Source organism: Equus asinus, chromosome 28, assembly GCF_041296235.1.
Source record: "Equus asinus isolate D_3611 breed Donkey chromosome 28, EquAss-T2T_v2, whole genome shotgun sequence".
Classification (NCBI taxonomy): domain Eukaryota; kingdom Metazoa; phylum Chordata; class Mammalia; order Perissodactyla; family Equidae; genus Equus; species Equus asinus.
The window spans coordinates 20,522,859-20,543,461 of NC_091817.1; the positions used below are offsets into that span (position 1 = coordinate 20,522,859).

The following is a 20,603-nucleotide window of genomic DNA, read 5'->3' on the forward strand; positions in this document are numbered from 1 at the left end:
GGGCAGGGACTTTTGTAGTTTCTACAGAGTTGCTTTGGATGTAATGGATAGTCGATAAATACTTGCTTAAGTTGCAGTTAGACTGATGTGATGTTTTTATAAAGTTGGAAAATGGTACAGGCATTTACTAGAATGAATTAAAGCAATAGGTCTTAAAGAGGAAATTAAATGAGTATTTTGTCAATTGTAGATTGTTCCCCAGTCGAGAGTCTGAAGCTAAATATAGGATATGTTCCAGAGAAGTGATTTAACCTACCTTATTTTTTGGCTTACACGTTGTTCAGTTTGGACCACATAGCCCTCTGTTTGCTCAGTCTCAAACAATTATAAAATCTGGAAAAATAATTTTTTTCCATATTTTACTTTTTCTAAAATAATATATTTATTAAAGTACTTAGTTACCATTGTGATTGATAAGTCACTTTCTAGGTAAAATTAATACAGATTTTGGTAGTTTTTATTTCTCAGAATTTTTCGAAAGTATTTCTACATTTAAATAGTGAGCAGACATTTTGTTTAGGAAATTTACATTTCCTGAAATGGACCTCCCAAAATAGAAGTTCCAGGAAAGTTTCTTAGGCCTTTGCTAATTTTTGAATAAACTATTATGTAAAGGAGTAAGAACTTCCATTTGTGATTCTCTATGCAAGACAGTGGGGGCAGAACCATAAATTACCTTTGTTAAAAATGTTTGGAATGATACAAGCCCAGAACAAAATTGGCCAGCTATTTCATACTAGCAGGTAACCTATTAGATCCTTTCTATACACAAATAGTGTATATCTGTGTGTGTGTATATATACGTATACATATATATAATCATTTTTTCTCTTGAGACTATCATAAGACTAATGCTTAGCTCAAGTTACTGTTTGTTTTTGCCTCAGCTTGATTGTCAGTACACGTTTATTTACACAGTTTAATAAATATAATAAGCATTCTGTATATTCCAAATGATTTAATGGGGGGCACTTAGGGACAGAGTAATGAATATAACTTAATAGGAAAGTGGTTGCTTTTGCTACACAGATATCTAAATCAGTTGGCTGTCAGGAAAGCTGATTTGACATGGCAGATGAGCAAGAGGACTATGGTAGCAATATTTGGGGACATCACCAATGTATCACATGGTCTGTGTTGTCTGTCAACTGACCAGATGGCAGACTTTTTTTTTAATCCCTATTTTTTTTTTTTAGCTGGGAAAGATTCGCCCTGGGCTAACATCTATTGCCAATCTTCCTCTCTCTTTTTTTCCTTCCCCAGAGTCCCAGTAGTTAGTTGTATATTCTAGTTGTAAGTCCTTCTAGTTCTTCTATGTGAGCCACTGCCACAGCATGGCTACTGACAGATGAATGGTGTGGTTGCACATTTGGGAACCAAACCCAGGCCACCAAAGCAGAGTGCAGTGAACTTTAACCACTAGACCATCAGGCCTGGCTCCCAGATGGCTAAGTTTTTTTTTTTTTAATTGAAGTCATAATAGTTTATAACATTGTGAGATTTCAGTCATACATTATTTGTCAGTCACCATATATTTGTGCCCCTTTACCCCTTACTTCCACTCCACAACGCCCTTCCCCTCTGAACATTAATCTGTTTTCTTTGTCCATGTATTTTTTTATCTTCCACATATGAGTGAAATCATATGGTGTTTGTCTTTCTCTGTCTGCCTTATTTTGCTTAACATAATATCCTCAGGGTCCATCCATGTCATTGCAAATGGGATGATTTTGTCTTTTTTTATGGCTGAGTAGTATTCCATTGTGTATATATATATACACCACATCTTTATCCAGTCATCAGTCGATGGACACTTGGATTGCTTCCGTGTCTTGGCTATTGTGAATAATGCAGCAATGAACATAGGGATGCATAAGTCTCTTTGAATTGTTGATTTCAAGTTCTTTGGATAAATACCCAGTAGTGGGATAGCTGGATCAGATAGTATTTCTGTTTTTAATTTTTTGAGAAATCTCCTTACTGTTTTCCACAGTGGCTGCACCAGTTTGCATTCCCACCAGCAGTGGATGAGGGTTCCCTTTTCTCAACATCCTCTCCAACATTTGTTATCTTTTTTCTTGGTAATTGTAACCATTCTAAAAGATGTAAGGTGATATCTCATTGTAGGTTTGATTTGTATTTCCATGAAGATTAGTAATGTGGAACATCTTTTCATGTGACTATTGGCCACCAGATGGCCAAATTTTATCTCATTTTGGGCCAGTTTATCATGACTTAATCCACTTGCTCATCTTGATTCAATTCCACATATACCCTATGAAATAGTAGATTTATCAGATCATAAGGTCTAGAGCAAAAGACCACAAAACACTTACTAATCTGAGAGAATCTGATGTCAGCTATCTTAACAAGACATAACTTTGAAGTGTAGTACGTATGTATTTTATACATGCTAGAGCTGCTGGGAGGCAGTGGCCATTTCATGGTATGGGAGAGTCTGACATACCATTCTCAAGTTTACTTTACAATCTGTCGTCATAATATATGAATTTCAAAATGAAGTAATATGCATTATTACTTTTAAATGTGTATATTTATGTCCCCTGCAGGAGGCTTTTTTTCCTTCAGGGAATATTAATGAACTATTTACAATGAATTATTCTACCAAAAAATACTGTACACTGAAGTTTTGTTTTTAAATCATATATAAACCTTGTAGAACTTTAATGAATACTCATTATTAAACTTTGTTTTTGTTCTTCTTTTCCTAGGATTCTGGCACTTTATGAGATGTCATTATCAAGAGCAATAATGAACGTTGACCTGTTTCAGATTAGTTGATGACCTTTAGAAATGATCCAGTAATATTTACTACAGAGAAGCTGAATATACTCGATTTGGAGTGAACAACCCAGATTGTTACTGAATTTTTCAAGATGACGGATCCAATGATGGACTTTTTTGATGAAGCTAATCTTTTTGGTGAGACCTTGGAAGGTTTGTCAGATGATGCATTTGTACAACCAGGACCGGTTTCACTAGTTGATGAACTGAACTTGGGTGCAGAATTTGAACCTTTGCACATAGACTCACTGAACCATGTTCAAGGTACTCCAACACATCAGAAGATGACTGATTATGAGCAGTTAAATCAGTTTGATTCAATGAAATTTCACCAAGTCAATCAGTCTTTTGGTAGCCCAGCTGAGCATGTGTTATCTCCACACTCTCAGTTTAATTGTTCTCCGATCCACCCCCAAAACCAACCCAACGGTTTGTTTCCAGATGTAGCAGATGGCAGTCCAATGTGGGGCCATCAGACAGCTACTAGCATTTCAAGTCGAAATGGATCTCCTTTTCACCAACAAGGACATTCTCACTCTATGCATCAAAATAAAAGCTTTGTGGCACACCATGACTTTGCCTTATTTCAGGCCAGTGAACAACAAACACAGTGTAGTTCACTACGCTCACAACAAAACAGAAATAATCTTAACCCAGGGCAAAATTCTCTTAATCAGTCTAAAAATTTTATGGATGTTAATGTTTCCGGTCCACACAGAGTCAGTGTTAGCCATCCAACACAAATTACTAGTGCATCTACTTCACAACAGTCTCTTTCGATGCAGCAGTTTTCTCAAACGTCAAATCCTTCAGTGCACTTCCTCAAGTGTAGCAGTCATCAAGAAGGAAATTTTAATGGACCTTCTCCAAATATGACTTCTTGTTCTGTCAGTAATTCACAGCAGTTTTCTTCACATTATTCCTTTTCCAGTAATCATGTATCACCGAATAGTCTTCTGCAGTCCTCTGCAGTTCTTGCACCCAATCATACAAATCAGACATTATCTGATTTTGCTGAAAGTAATTCCTTTTCACCTCATAGGAGAATCAAGCAAGAATCCACTCAGCATATGCTAAATCCTAATACATCATTGAATTCAAATAATTTCCAAGTGTTGCATTCATCACATCCTCAGGGTAATTACAGCAATTCAAAATTATCTCCTGTGCACATGAACTTCCCAGATCCTGTTGACTCAGGATCTCAAATGGGCCATTTCAATGATCATGTGGAAGCGAATGGCTTTTCGTCTTTAGAAGAGAATTTACTTCATCAAGTGGAGTCTCAAACTGAACCATTCACAGGACTTGACCCAGAAGACCTCCTTCAGGAAGGTCTCCTTCCCCAATTTGATGAGTCAACATTTGGGCAGGATAATTCAAGTCATGTTTTAGATCATGACCTTGATCGGCAGTTTACTTCACATCTTGTAACACGGCCTTCTGATATGGCTCAAACTCACTTGCATAGTCAGGCTCGGAATTGGCATTCATCACTTTCTAATCATCAGCATTTACATGACAGAAATCGTCTATGTCTACAGCGACAGGTATGTAGCTCTTTTATTTTGGTGATTTGGGGTAGGGTGGACTTTTGCTTATTGAATTAATTTTTGGGACATTAAAGACTTCTCAAACTCGGTAATTCTATTAAGTGAATATGCATATTTTGACATAGGTTTGCATTGCTTTAACAATCATATATTTGAAAGTGATTCATTGATGTGCTCAAAGCAATAGACTAATTTCTATATTTAGAAAATTGTAAGGTTTTAAGAGCTCTTTTGTAACTTGCGATTCCGATTGCCTTTAAAAGAAAGATATATTATCAAAAATAAAAACCTAATAACTATAATTAAAAGGAAACAATAGATTGGGAACATTTTATTGCAAATATGATAGACACAGGGTTAATGGTCCTATAAAAAGCTCATATAAATTGATAAGCAAAGATCACTGTTGATACCTAAAGTGTACGAACTGAAATTCACAAAAAAGAAATTGAATTACTAAACAAAACATTCTGAATAATTTGCAACTTTAATAATAGTTCAGTTTGGAGCTTGGTTTCATTTTTACCTCTTAGAAAAAATTGTTTTCAGTGTTAATGCTTAGTACTGGCAAATTTATGGTGAAATTGGAACTTACATATGTAGCTTTGTTAACTGATACAAATATTTTGAAAAGCAATTTGGTAGTATATCTGAGTATAAAAATACTTTATTACAATAATCCAAACACAGCAAAAGTAATACACCCAAAGATATTTATCTTACTGTATCTGTAAGGGACAACTAGAAACAGCATAGTTTATTATCATATTGATATTAGATGGACTATTATAAGCATTTATTATAAGACTTTGAAGACTAACACTGAGAATATGTCAATGATGGGGGAAAGGCATAATTCAAAATTAAGATCACAGTAAAGTGGTTCAGAGTGCAGCCTCTGGTACCAGAATACCTGGGTTAGAATCTTGGCTCCTGTTACTTATTAGTTGCATGACTTTTAGCTAGTTATGTAATTTTTATGTATCTCATTTGCCTCATCTTTAAATGTGGAATAATAGGATTTACCTAATAGGGCTTTGGTAAAGATTAAAAGAGTTATAACATGTAAAAGTGCTTAGAACTGTGCCTAGCATATACTAAGAACTTAATATTTTTATGATTATACTTTTTTTCATAGCTGTGTGAAACTATGCATATGAAAAAATACTGGAGGAAATAGATTGTTTTAGGGTAGTATAATTTTACTTTCCTTTGTTTTCTATAGTTTTTGTCACATGAATGTATTACTTTTTTAATAAAAAATGTATCTAATGTAATAGTTAATCATTTTCACGAAATCTTGTTAAATTAAGGATTCATAAAATGCTTCAATAGTTTGGGTACCTCTGAGATTAGGTGGACAGTGAAATATACCACATTTCTTGAAATTAAATATTTAGGGACTGTTTTTTCATTTCAAAGGCTTGAAATGTTTGAAAAAGGTAAAATCTTTATCTTTTCCATTGGGTTTATTTTAGTTCTGTTTCAAATCGTAGTTTCTGTACATTTTTTGAAATGTCTGGCTAGATTTTAAGATATTTAAAAGGCACTTGTAAACCCTCCCCTTCCCCTTCGTGTGGCATGAATAGAATATTATGATTTTGCTCCCTCTACTGGAAGAGGATCAGGCATCTCAGTTAGAAGGACCCTGGGAAAAGCCTCTGCTGATTGAACCTAGGGGTCACTTCCACTATCAACTTCATCTCTACCTTTCTGACCAGTTTGACTGATCACTTTGTCCAGCATATTAAGTGAAGTTATGAAGCCCTAAATTTATTAACTTCACTTCTTAATTTTATTTTTCTAAAGCCTTGTCACCATTTTTTTTTAATTCATGTTTTTCTGAACGTGTTATACTGGCTTTAAAATGAAGTAAAGACTCCCTTTTATAGATTTGAAATGAGTGGAGAGTAATTATAAATAAGTAGTCCCTAATGCTTGCTTATAGATAGTACTGTCTGAGAGAAATCCTTTTCAGACCCATCATAAGCAACCTTTCATAAATCATCTTATTCTACACTGATAAATTCATAAGGCTTTATTTACATCTACTCACTTTTTGTTTCAGAATTTTTGTTTTGCTAATTTCTTGTTCTTTTTGTTCCCTGCTCAAAACTGACCTGGCAGTTGATTTGGAATACTTTTTTGACTTATTGAAAGTTTGTTCTCAAGTTTCCTATTATTTCTTAGTGTTAAGAGTGATATTTGAGAGTTGCTGATTATAGAGGTGAAGAGAGATGGATTGGGGGGCTGGCCCCGTGGCCGAGTGGTTAAGTTCGCGCGCTCCGCTGCAGGCGGCCCAGTGTTTCATTGGTTCGAATCCTGGGCGCGGACATGGCACTGCTCATCAGACCACGCTGAGGCAGCGTCCCACATGCCACAACTAGAAGGACCCACAACGAAGAATATACAACTATGTACGGGGGGCTTTGGGGAGAAAAAGGAAAAAATAAAAAATCTTTAAAAAAAAAAAAAAGAGAGATGGATTGGTAGAAAAGGGAGGGGATTATTATTATGATTATTGATTATATACAGGTTTTATATGTACCGAATTACAGGTCGCATATCCTAAATAATGTGAAATTCAAATGATTTAACATTATGTAATTTATGACAAATTTTAGCAGAGTGTATAAGTTTTTTGCTTATGTAATTTTTGGCATGGTCTAGACGGTTATGGTTACTACATACCCAAAATGTTATATTAATAAGGAGTTCTGATATTATTACAATGTTTTCCCAGGTTCTATGGAAAGAAATTTCTTTTCTTAGTTTTTTTAAACTCTCTCTTAATTGCAGTAATTTCATTTCAGACTGAATTAGCATTGTTAAATATGTATAAAAGTGGATAGATTTGAAAATAATAAAGTGGCATAATTTTTGGTTTCTCAAAATCAAAAAATGAGATACGTTTTTTTATAGTCAAAACAAGATATTCTTTAATCTACTGTTGAAAATTCGTGAATGGCACTCCTTAGAATTCTAGAAAGCTTTGGTGAGAATGTTGGATGTGTAATGAATATTTCTAAGCCTTGCTTTTTCTTATTCCCCAACTGAGGCGAGGTGGTTGTAGATATAATTTCAAATGTCTTAGAGTACCCTGAAGTCTGTGTCAGTCATTAACAACAGTGAATATTGCTGAAAACATTTCTCATATAATTGACTCTAGAATTTTACCACTTAAAAAAGAGAAAAGAAAAAAGGTGACAAGCTACAGCAAGTGTTTATAAATGTAAGTACAAAACATAATAGAGAAAATGCTAGCTTCCTTTCATCTCTGATTTTTACAGCAAAGGAGTTTTGAGAGAATAATATTTTAAACTTTTCGTGGCTCTCTTATGACAAATACTTTCCACTATTTTGTAACATGGAATCTTTTGATTTTGCAAATTGGAAATACCGTGGAGCATTATATGATCTTTCAGTGTTTATAAATTAAGTTTAATGTAAAAGTTCTATAGCAGTGAAAAGTATTATGTGGGATAGCTGAAATAGCAATCAAAACAGGAAACAGAATTTTAGGAGATAAATAATTATACATAATTCCTTGCTGGCTTTTGTATTCTGATGAATTTATTACTTTATTTACTACTTTGAATATTTATTTTATTTTTTTCCTGAAGGTGGGGAAACTTACTTATAAGCTTTAAAGAATACTTAGGTTTGAACAGCCTGTATAAAAGGCACATTTTAAATTATTGGATTTTTTTTCTGATAAAAAATTTAATGCATGGTTACTTAAAAAATTGGATCATATAGGAAACAAACAGATGAAAAACAAGTTACTGGTAATATCACTACCAAAAGATATCGCTGGTGATACCTTGTTGTTTAAGTTTCCAGTGAGATCTAGTGTCTGTCTCTCCCATGTCCTCCACCTACATAGTCTTGCATTTTTAAGAAACGAAGTTGGGAACATATAGTTTATGCTGTTTGACAAATTGCTTTTTTAACCTTCCAGTTAATATGTTGCAGACATTTTTCATATCATTAAATGCTTTTCTAAAAATGATTTTAAATGGCTGAATATTTTGCCATTATAAGATTGCTAAAGTACCATATACAAGTAAGGCTGTTATTGAGATCTGGAAAAATCTGAATTGGGGTAATTAAAATATCTTTATATTTTTCTTACATATGTTACCATAATTCAATTTAAAGTAGGTGTATAATAATAGCAAAAATTATAATAACTAATACATAGAACACTTATTTTGCCAAGCACTGTTCTAAATACTTAACCTAAATTAACACATTGATCCCTCACAACAATCCTTTTGATTGGATATAGTATTTCCTTAAGTTCTCTTATGGGAGGAAACTGAGGTACAGAGGAGTTAAGTAGTATACCCCAAATCACACAGCCAGTGTGGAGACAACCAGTGACCAGACTGGATTCAAACCAAATTTCACTTCGTGATATGTGGTCTTAAGCACTTTCACTTTACTTCTTAGTATGTTAATACGTTGTGGTATATAACAATAATATGCTAAATGATTTCTCTCTACTCACCCTCCGCCTTCAAACATCTATCTTACTAAGCAAGCAAAAACATGCTTTAGAACCTGTAAGTGGAGAAGACCATGCATCTCATGTTTTGGCTATATTGGCAAATAGTTTATCCATTACCAGAGGAAAAAGCAACTCCAAAACAAAACAAAGAAAAAAGTAAACTGAAATAGCTATTGCTTCCAAAAGTATTTTGACATTTTTTATAACATTATGTTTAAGATGATAGCAACAAATATCCTAAAGTTAAATTATCTTCAAATAATTTGAATAATATAATTTTGCTATTTATCTTCAAATGTTTAAAGGATTTTAAAGGTCAGAATTAGGCCTACTAAGTGGAAGTTGCAGAAAAGCAGATTATCATGTATTATAAGGAAGAAGTTTGAAATAAAGCTCTTTCACTGAAAGGAGGGAGATGGAGTGGCTCAGATGTGTCACAGAAGCAGTTCCTACAGTGGGTGGGAAATGGACTAAATTGTAGGTTCTTTTCAACTCTTAAGATGCTATAGTTGTAATTTTGGGTTTCATTGTAGGACATATCATTCATATTGCCTATTTAGTTCCTGAGTGGCAATTACAAATAATGAAAGGTAAAGAAATGTGACACGTTCTCTGCTATCCAACAGAGTCAGGGAATTATTTATTATAGATGAGCATATTTTCTAGATAGTTGAAAAATATTCTATTAAGCACCAAAGGCTTTAATTATACAGATCTTTTTTTAATTCTTACATCTCTAGGCATTACTGTCACTTAAGTAAGACTCTTGGAATACTTTACATATTTGAAAATTATTTTAAGCAGAAACATAGCTAATTTTGTGTGTAAGTAAAGTTTATAAAAAAGAGAGGAAAACCCATGTAAAACTAAAGCAAGAGATCTTCTGTACTTTGCTCATACCCTTTGAACTCCGAGAATCCCAAGCTCTTTGCTAGGTTTTTTTTAACAGCGTAACTTAGTTTCTGAGTCAGAAAAGCAACAGATACATGAACGGTTAAAAAACTTGTCACTCTGTTATGCCCTAGACAAAAAGAGGAGAAAAAACTACCCAAGTAATATTTATATTGTCTCCTTGGATAATTAAAATTCTTATTTTAATAAATTAAGTAGCTTCCCTTTATTTATCAAAATTTGTTTAAATCTTTATGCATTTGGCATGGTATTGCTCATAATAAGTTTCAGAATTCTTAGTCCTCTAAGCTAAAACACAAAATAGAAATTCCATACAGGAATTTCCCTTTTAGTTGCTTTTTTTCAGTTAAAGTGGATTAGTTTTTGGTTTTGACCTTTTTTTCTTATTGATAGTATCATTTATTTTTCCTAACTTTTATTTTGAATAAGTTTAAAGTTACAAAAAAGTTGAAAGGATAATACAGTGAACATCCATATACCATTCACATAGACTCACTAGTTGTTAATTTTTTGCCACATTTGCTTTCTCGTTCTTTTTTTTTTTAATTGAGTTATTGATAGGTTACAATCTTGTGAAATTTCAGTTGTACATTAATGTCTGTCAGTCATGTTGTAGGTGCACCACTTCACCCTTTGTGCCCACCCCCCACCCCACCTCTCCCCCGGTATCCACTAAACTGTTCTTAGTCCATAATTTTAAATTCCTCATATGAGTACAGTCATACACAGATTATCCTTCTCTCGCTGGCTTATTTCACTTAACATAATTCTCTCAAGGTCCATCCATGTTATTGCAAATGGAATGATTTTGTTCTCTTTTGCAGCTGAGTAGTATTCCATTGTATATATGTACCACATCTTCTTTATGCATTCGTCTGTTGATGGGCACTTAGGTTGCTTCCACGTCTTGGCTATTGTAAACAGTGCTGCAATAAACATTGGGGTGCACAGGACTTTTGGGATTGCTGACTTCAGGCTCTTTGGATAAATACCCAGTAGTGGGATGGCTGGATCGTATGGTAGTTCTATTTTTAGTTTTTTGAGGAATCTCCATACTGTTTTCCATAGTGGCTGCACCAGTTTGCATTCCCACCAGCAGTGTATGAGGGTTCCTTTTTCTCTGCAACCTCTCCAACATTTGTTGCTATTAGTTTTAGATATTTTTGTCATTCTAACAGGTGTAAGGTGATATCTTAGTGTAGTTTTGATTTGCATTTCCCTGATGATCAGCGATGATGAGCATCTTTTCATGTGCCTATTGGCCATCCGTATATCTTCTTTGGAGAAATGTCTGTTCATGTCTCCAGCCCATTTTTTGATTGGGTTGTTTGATGTTTTGTGGTTGAGTTGCGAGAGTTCTTTATATATTAAGGATATTAAGCCTTTGTCAGATATACGACTTGCAAATATTTTTTCCCAGTTAGTGTGTTGTTTTTTTGTTTCAATCCTGTTTTCATTTGCCTTGAAGAAGCTCTTTAATCTTATGAAGTCCCATTAGTTTATTCTTTCTATTGTTTCCCTTCTCTGAGAAGGCATGGTGTCCGAAAAGATCCTTTTAATACTGATGTCAAAGAGTGTACTGCCTACGTTTTCTTCCAGAAGCCTTATGGTTTCAGGTCTCATCTTTAGGTCTTTAATCCATTTTGAGTTTATTTTGGTGAATGGTGAAAAAGAATGGTCAATTATCATTCTTTTACAGGTGGCTTTCCAGTTTTCCCAGCACCATTTGTTGAAAAGACTTTCTTTTCTCCATTGTATGCCCTCAGCTCCTTTGTCAAAGATAAGCTGTCCATAGATGTGTGGTTTTATTTCTGGGCTTTCAATTTTGTTCCATTGATCTGTGCACCTGTTTTTGTACTAGTACCATGCTGTTTTGATTACTGTAGCTGTGTAGTATGTTTTGAAGTCAGGGATTGTGATGCCTCCCGTTTTGTTCTTTTTTCTCAGGATTGCTTTAGCAATTCGGGGTCTTTTGTTGCCCCGTATGAATTTTAGGATTCTTTGTTCTAATTCTGTAAAGAATGTCTTTGGGATTCAGATTGGGATGGCGTTGAATCTGTAGATTGCTTTAGGTAGTATGGACATTTTAACTATGTTTATTCTTCCAATCCATGTACATGGAATGTCTTTCCATCTCCTTATGTCGTCATCCAATTCTCTCAGAAAGGCCTTGTAATTTTCATTATATAGGTCCTTCACTTCCTTAGTTAAATATACCCCAAGGTATTTTATTCTTTTTGTTGCAATTGTAAATGGTATTGTATTCTTGAGTTCTTTTTCTGTTGGTTCATTACTGGAGTATAGAAATGCTACTGATTTATGCAAATTGATTTTATACCCTGCAACTTTGCTGTAGTTGTTGATTACTTCTAACAGTTTTCCAATGGATTCTTTGGGGTTTTCTATATATAAGATCATGTTGTCTGCAAACAGCGAGAGTTTCACTTCTTCCCTCCCTATTTGGATTCCTTTTATTCCTTTTTCTTGCCTGATTGCTCTGGCCAGGACCTCCAGTACTATGTTAAATAATAGTGGTGATGGAGGGCATCCTTGTCTCGTTCCTGTTTTCAGGGGGATGGTGTTCAGTTTTTGCCCATTGAGTATGATGTTGGCTATGGGTTTGTCGTATATGTTGAGGTAGTTTCCTTCTATGCCCATTTTGTTCAGAGTTTTTATCATAAATGGCTGTTGGATCTTGTCAAATGCCTTCTCTGCATCTATTGAGATGATCATGTGGTTTTTATTCCTCAGTTTGTTGATGTGGTGTACCACGTTGATTAATTTGCGGATGTTGAACCATCCCTGTGTCCCTGGTATGAATCCCACCTGATCCTGATGTATGATTCTTTTGATGAATTGCTGAATTCTGGTTGCCAAAATTTTGTTTAGAATTTTTGCATCTATGTTCATCAGTGATATTGGCCTGTAGTTCTCTTTTTTCGTGATGTTCTTGTCAGGTTTTGGTATCAGCATGATGTTGGCCTCATAGAATGTGTTAGGAAGTGTTCCATCTTCCCTAATTTTTTGGAATAGCTTGAAAAGGATAGGTATTAAATCCTCTCTGAAAGTTTGGTAGAATTCCCCAGGGAAGCCATCTGGTCCTGGGGTTTTATTCTTTGGGATGTTTTTGATTGCTGTTTCCATCTCTTTCCTTGTGATTGGTCTGTTCAAATTGTCTGCCTCTTCTTGAGTGAGCTTTGGGAGATTGTAGGAGTCCAAGAATTTATCCATTTCCTCTAGCTTATCCATTCTGTTGGCATATAGTTTTTTGTAGTATTCTCTTATAATCTGTTGTATTTCTGCAGAGTCTGTTGTTATTTCTCCTCACTCATTTCTGATTTTGTTTATTTGAGCTTTCTCCCTTTTTTTCTTTGTAAGTCTGGCTCGTGGTTTGTCAATTTTATTTATCTTCTCAAAAAACCAGCTCTTTGTCTCATTGATCCTTTCTACTGCCTTTTTCGTTTCAATAGTATTTATTTCTGCTCTGATTTTTATTATTTCTCTCCTTCTGCTGACTTTGGGCTTCATTTGTTCTTTTTTCTCTGGTTCAGTTAGGTGTGCTTTAAGGTTGCTTATTTGGGATTTTTCTTGTTTGTTAAGATGTGCCTGTATTGCGATGAATTTTCCTCTTAATACAGCTTTTGCTGTATCCCATATGAGTTGGTATGGCATGCTATCATTTTCATTTGTTTTCAGGTATTTTTTTATTTCTTCTTTAATTTCTTCAATGATCCATTGCTTGTTCAGCAGTGTGTTGTTTAGTCTCCACATCTTTGTGCCTTTCTCAGCTTTTTTCTTGTAATTAATTTCTAGCCTTATAGCACTATGATCTGAGAAGATGCTTGTTATTATTTCGATTTTTTTAAATTTGTAGAGGCTTGCCTTGTTTCCCAACATATGGTCTATCCTAGAGAATGTTCCATGTGCACTTGAGAAGAATGTGTATTCAGCTCTTTCAGGGTGAAGTGATATATATATGTCTATTAAGTCCAATTGTTTTAGTTTTTCATTTAGCTCCACTCTTTCCTTGTTGATTTTCTGTCTGGATGATCTGTCCATTGATGTGAGTGGGGTGTTGAGGTCCCCTACTATTATTGTGTTGTTTTTAACATCTTCCTTTAGGTCTGTTAATAGTTGCTTTATGAATCTTGGTGCTCCTGTGTTGGGTGCATAGATATTTATAAGTGTTATTTCTTCTTGATGAAGTGTCCCTTTGATCATTATATATTGTCCCTCTGTGTCTCTCTTTACCTGTCTTATTTTGAAATCCACTTGGTCTGATATGAGAATTGCAACACCTGCCTTTTTTTCCTTGCTATTTGCTTGAAGTATTGTCCTCCACCCTTTCACCCTGAGTCTGTGTTTGTCCTTGGGGCTGAGGTGTGTTTCCTGGAGGCAACAAATTGTTGGATCGTGTTCTTTAATCCATTTTGCCACTCTGTGTCTTTTTATTGGAGAGTTCAATCCATTCACATTGAGAGTGATTATTGAATCATGTGGACTTAGTGCTGTTAGTCTGTCGCTCATTATCTTGTTTTCCTGTGTTTCTTTTCCTGTTTGCTTTAGACTACCCATTTAATACTGCAATTTCTTATGCTGGGTTTCTTAGATTTTTCCTTATTTATGATTTGTGACTCTGTTCTGTACTTTATTTTAGTGTCTGCCTTGAAGTTTGTATTTAGAATCTCATGTATAATATAGTCTATTCTCTGGTGGTCTCTTACTTACTTGACCAATACTGATTTAGACCCTTTGGTCTTCCCCTCCTAAATAATTATTTTCATTTTTTATTCCAACTTGTCTTATTAATTGGTAGTTAGAGTGCTAAGATCGTCCTTGTTTTGGTAGTTTCCTTACCTTTACCCTAATGCTATAATTGAATATTTACTATCCTGTTCTGGTTCTATCCATCGGTCTCCCTAGTCTGTGGATGTGTCCCCTTTCTCCCTTTTTTCTTTTTTCAGGTATGAGAGCCTTCTTGAGGATTTCATGTAATGGAGGGCTTTTAGTTACAAATTCCCTTAACTTTTGTTTGTCTGGAAAAGATTTAATTTCTCCCTCATATCTGAAGGAAATTCTTGCTGGATAGAGTATTCTTGGCTGAAGATTTTTATCCTTTAAAGCTTTGAATATGTCACTCCATTCTCTCCTAACTTGTAGGGTTTCTGTAGAGAAATCCACTGACAGTCTGATAGGGGCTCCTTTATAGGTTATTCTTTTTTTTCTTTCTTCCCTGAGTATTCTTTCCTTATCTTTCCTTTTTGCCAACTTTACTACTATGTGCCGTGGGGTAGCTCTTTTTACATTGACAAATCTAGGAGATCTAAAACTCTCCTCTACACACATTTCTCCGTCGATCCCTAGATTTGGGAAGTTCTCTTCAATAATTTCGTTAAACACACTTTCTACTCCATTTTCCTTTTCCATACTCTTGGTAATTCCTATGATCCTTATGTTCTTACTCCTCATTGAATCCATTATCTCTTGGAGATTTTCCTCATTTTTTTTAATTCTTAGTTCTCTTTCTTCCTCTGTCTGATGCCATTCAGCCTGTCTATCTTCGATTATGCTAATTTGCTCCTCTATGTTGTCTACATGGGCATTCAGGGAATCCGTATTCTGTTTTATCTGGTCCATTGTGTTTTTCATCTCAAGTAATTCTGTTTGATTCTTCTTTATGATTTCAATCTCTTTTGTGAAGTAACTCCAGAACTCGGCTTGTTTCTCTATCTTTCTCTCTACCTCATTGATTTTTTTGATTATAGCTGCTCTGAACTCATTATCACTTAGTTTACCTAATTCCAAGTCCTCAGGACTTAATTCTGTGTTTTTATTGTTTTCCTTCTGGTCTGGGGCTTTTATAAATTGCTGGATGGTAGAGGAGCGGTTTTTTCGCATGGTGGTAGAATTCAGTTGCAGTTACAGCCTGTCGCCACTAGATGGGGGGTCAAGAGCCGCGTGTTATGAGCTCTCTGCCTTGGGGCAAGATGGCTGCGCCCACTGGCTTTGCCGGGGGGCGGGGGGGCGGGGGGCAGGGGGTGTTACACGTGCCGGTCTGGGTTCAGATCAGTTCTGTTCTCTGGTCTCCCAAGGCCCTTGATTTATGGGGTCCCCGCGCTCGGAAGCTTTTCCCCCGTCAGCGGGTCTCCACTGAATCAGCGGCAGGAGTCCTGGATGATCCACTGGTTGCGCGGCCCCTCCCCTGCTCCTTCCCAACCTGCGCTGCAGTGATCGCAGACTCTAGGGGAGGGAGCGCTATTCTCTCCTACCATTCCAGCGCCTCCGAGGGTGTAAGCAAGGTTTATGATCTCCACCTTCTTGGTATTGTACGTCTCTAATGAGCTGGCATTATGTTTATTCTCTGAAATTCAGTTCTTCCAATCTTTTGTTGTATTTTGGAGGGGAGAGAATCCCAGGTCAGCTCACCCCGCCATTTTGCTCTTCCCCCTTCCTGCTTTCTCATTCTATTTTTATTTTTAATAAAAAGTGCTTTGCTAGATGATAAAATTTAGCATCAGCAATAATGGGATATCATGACACTTGACAATTAAATATTTTAACATGGCTCTCCTTAGAGCAGGTACATTTTCCTGTAATACTTTTATCGCAATCAAGAAATTTTAACGTATGGTAACAATAATATTATATGCTATACCATCCAAATTTCAAATTCTCAAATTATCCCAATAATATTCTTTAGAGATGTTTGTTTTAAAATCCAGGATCCAATCAAGGGTCAGGCATTACATTTAGTTATCTCTTTAATCTCCTTTAACCTACTACAGGTTTTCTGAGCCTTTTTGTTCTTTCTTAACATCAACATTTATTGATGAATTCAACTACTATCTTTTGAACACCTGTCATATGTAAGACAATATGTTAGGCATTATGCTCCTTTGGTAACTCAGGAGGGAGATAAGACCCATATAACGAATATGTGTGCACTCCCCAAATAGCATATTAACTCAGCAGATATTTCAGATCTATTAATGAAAACAATTTAGTTCAAGCATCTATTGACTGTCTAGTATGTGAAGAGATGTAGACATTTGACAACGACAAAAATAATACATGGTTGTTGAAAGTATTTTTTAAAAAATTTAGCACAACAAGAAAACTCACCCCTCATTCAATCAACTAGAAATAATCACTTTTTATGTTTATGTAAAAATGCTGTTGTTGACTCTGTTCCTTTACGTCACGTGCTTTCAGCACTTTCTTAATGTTGCTCATGTGGTTGTATCTCTTACTGAACTGAGCCATAATGACTAGAAAGTTGAATTCATGAATTTTTGTGATCAGACAAATGAGTTATTTATGAAAGAGGGGAATTAGATAGTTTTCGTCTTTGTTGTCAGCATCAGTCATTTGTTTCTCAGTTCCAGTGTTGGACAATAAATCTTTTGGAAGTGGGTTTTCAGATGTAAGTTTCTTTGATCAAGTGGGAAAAGCACTGAATTTAGAGTCAGGAGAACTGGGTTCAAGTCCTGACTATCATAGTCTTAGGCAAATTACCTTGTCTGCTGTTTTCTCATCTGTAGTGTATGGATATATATTTTTGGCATTTCTGATTAATAAATGTGACAGTGAATTTGAAAGTGCTTTCTAAATTGTAAAATCAGCTTGTTATTTGATAATGATTCCTTGCTTTAAAGATTTAAAAAAATTTTAGAACAAGAAGGAGTTTTAATTATTAATCAGTTTTTAAAAAATTTTATAGTAATAGAAACCGAGGCCGAGATCTAAAGTCTACATAGCTTTTTAGTGGTGTAGTCTAAGAAGAGATTTCCTGATCCTATTTCCTTTTTATTGTTCTTTTTCTTACATAACTATTTCTTAACTTGTTTTTGTGCAGGCTTGCCCCTAATATTTGTAGGTCCCAGGGACAGAATACAAATGGAAGCTCTCATATTGTATGTCAGAATATTTAAAAGTTTTAAATAAAGCCAATAAACTGTTCAATATATTCTATCCTTCTTCCTTGACATATGGAAGCACTGATTTGAATTTAGAATTCTTGAACTCTTTGGAGTTCCACATCCGGAATATGGCAGAAGTGGGCTTTTCTACTTCGTTTTTCACCCTTGGTTCCATCCTGCACCTCAAGGGGGCCTCGTGAACACATGTGGTCTTCTCAGCCTACATATCCAAGCTCCACCTTCCCCTCCCCATCTCTTTGGCCTAAGCATGCACATACTGGCAATATGTGTTCTTTGGCATACAAGGAATTCCTTGAGAGGACAAACATAGGGAACAGACCCAGGTGGGCTCTGCAAGTGGGTGTGAGACTGTTTTAGGTAGAGAATTCCTGTGTACCTGGAACATGTTCTAAAAGAGGGGAGGGGTAGTACATCCTTTTGGTCCTGAAGAGAAGCATGGCAAAGGAACCAGACTCTCTCAATTCTTCAACCCAAGGAAGGGACCCCTCTTACCTGATCTAAAGAATGGTGTTGTCTTCGTGAGCAGTAGCATAGTTTTGTGAAGTTAGTGGGTGAAAGCTGGTAAATTAGTGAGGGATGTGGATAGTTTGTCTATAACCAGAATAATGATTTTCTCTGTATGGAAATAATCATCATTATCTATCCATTAGGCTTTGTATCAATCAATTCAAATATTGTCAATTTATGAAGTACTTTTAAGAGTTTATGGATGACTGTATAGCTTTAAAATTTTCTTAAAAAGCAAAACTGCATATGTTCTTGGGATTCCAGACTTCAAAGTGAAGTTGTCCTATGAATACATTTGTTTGTTCCAGTCAATGAGTTGTTGTCAGGACGGCAGGAGATCAGGACAAGCTGTTCTCTCTGTTTTTTAATGAAAAATGTTTAGTATCCAGAAAAGTAAATAAAATGAAGTGAATAAGTGAAAGAATAATAAACAAATGTCCTTTCACTTCAGTAGTAGTTAACATTTTGCCATATTTGTTTTATTTTTATTTATAGATAAGTACATAGATTTTGTTGTTTTTGGCTGTGTGATTTGAAAGGAAACTGCAGTCCCCGTGAGACTTTAACCTCTAAATATTTCATTATACTTCTTCTAAGCATGAGGTGATTCTTCTGCACAACCACTACCACACACAAGATAATTAACAATTCCACGTAGCATCTAAAATCTGATTCATATTCAAGTTTCCCCGGTGGTTGGGACAAGCCACTTAATTTTGTATCATTTTCGCTTAAAATATTATCACAGTGAAATGTTTTAACCATCTAGTTTTGATCATGACTTGAGAATTAAAAATATACCCTGTCTTATTGTTTTGTCATTTAAAAAAAATTACTAATTAAGCCTGACATACAAATTTTTGTATATTTTGGATGTCTTTTGAGGAGCAATGGTCTGTAAACAGCTATGAATTCCTCTCTGACATTCTTGAAATCTGTTGCCCTACCTTTATTATTGTTGTTGTTTTTTTTGAGGAAGATTAGCCCTGAGCTAACTACTGCCAATCCTCCTCTTTTTGCTGAGGAAGACTGGCCCTGAGCTAACATCCATGCCCATCTTCCTCTACTTCATACATGGGACACCTACCACAGCACGGCTTTTGTCAAGCAGTGCCATGTCTGCACCTGGGATCCGAACCAGCGAACCCTGGGCCGCAGAGAAGCAGAACATGCAAACTTAACCACTGTGCCACCGGGCCAGCCCCATCTTACCTTTGTTTTAATGTGCTTTCTAAATTTACTTTTTCCTTTAGGAAAAATGTTGGCTAAGACTGGGATAAATCAAAGAGATTTGCATAACCTGAGGAAGACAAGTGAATTGCTCAGGATCTCTTTTAGATTTCTTATATCTTGAGGGGAGAGAAGAATGAGAGATTATAAATATTTGAAAACTGTTTTAGTAATATAATAAGGGGGAATATAGGTGTCTACTTTTGGTGGGGAGAAACCATCTAGACTTATTGAAATGTGGAGAAGGGATACATTTAATTTTCAGCACTGTGGATTTCTTACGTGCATATCAGCATCATTCTGGTGTTTATTAATAATGATACAGTTATTGAAACAGTTATCTCTAGTGAGTATGAGAGCCATAATTTCTCAAGTTTCTTTAGAATTTTAAGTTTGGGCTAAAGGTGGAGATAAATTGTACTTGTGTAAAATTGTTTTAGGAATAGTAATTATTGTCATGCAGTAATTCATATGATGTACTTAAGCAAAAATTGGAATAATTATATGAAACTTATAGGAATGAGCAGATGTAAATATTAGAAAAGGCTAAAACTATAAGAATGTATAGTTTTTCCTCAGTTACTGTGTAATTTTATTTTTACAGTAGCTCAGATGTACTTCTGGATATTAAATTGGATTTAATGTAGGCAAGACAAAGTACTTCTTTAAAATTTGTTCCTATGTGTAAAGCAAGTTTAGTGTCTCAGTGTGGTATTGGATGAGTTAACATATAAAGCACTGTTTAATTCCTTTAGTTGACAGTAATAATCCTGAAAAAGTTGTTGAAGGACTGATGTCTCCAATTAAAAACAGTATAACACAAATTTTGCTGTGCATGATTAATTAAGCATGTACACTGTCATATAATTTGCTACTTTAGTTATATGAAGGTCCTTGCTTTTACTGCAAAAGATTCGATGGATTTATAAAGCTTAACTTTATTTTTATTGATTGATTTTATTGTAACTTCAGAGGATAATCTTTTGGAGACACTTTTTGAAAACTGACATCGTCTGGGAAAAGAGTACTGATAAGGACTCTACATTTGGATTTAGTGCAGTTTGTGTTGTCGTTTCCATACTATATTTAAGTTAAAGTTTCTTATGTTCTAGGTGAGCCATTGTTTTTTTCACATTTCTGATT

The 20,603-nt window shown here is 35.2% G+C and overlaps 1 protein-coding gene across 12 annotated transcripts in view; it reads left to right on the top strand.

Moving 5' to 3' along the window:
- CHD9 (chromodomain helicase DNA binding protein 9) overlaps nt 1-20,603 on the top strand; it is a 228,646-nt gene that overhangs the window by 77,692 nt on the left and 130,351 nt on the right. For all 12 annotated transcript variants that reach the window (XM_070500253.1, XM_070500252.1, XM_070500257.1 and 9 more), the window contains one exon: nt 2,733-4,355. In XM_070500253.1, coding sequence (XP_070356354.1) covers nt 2,898-4,355 — 1,458 coding nt within the window. In that variant the 5' untranslated portion in view covers nt 2,733-2,897. The remainder of the gene's footprint in view (nt 1-2,732; nt 4,356-20,603) is intronic.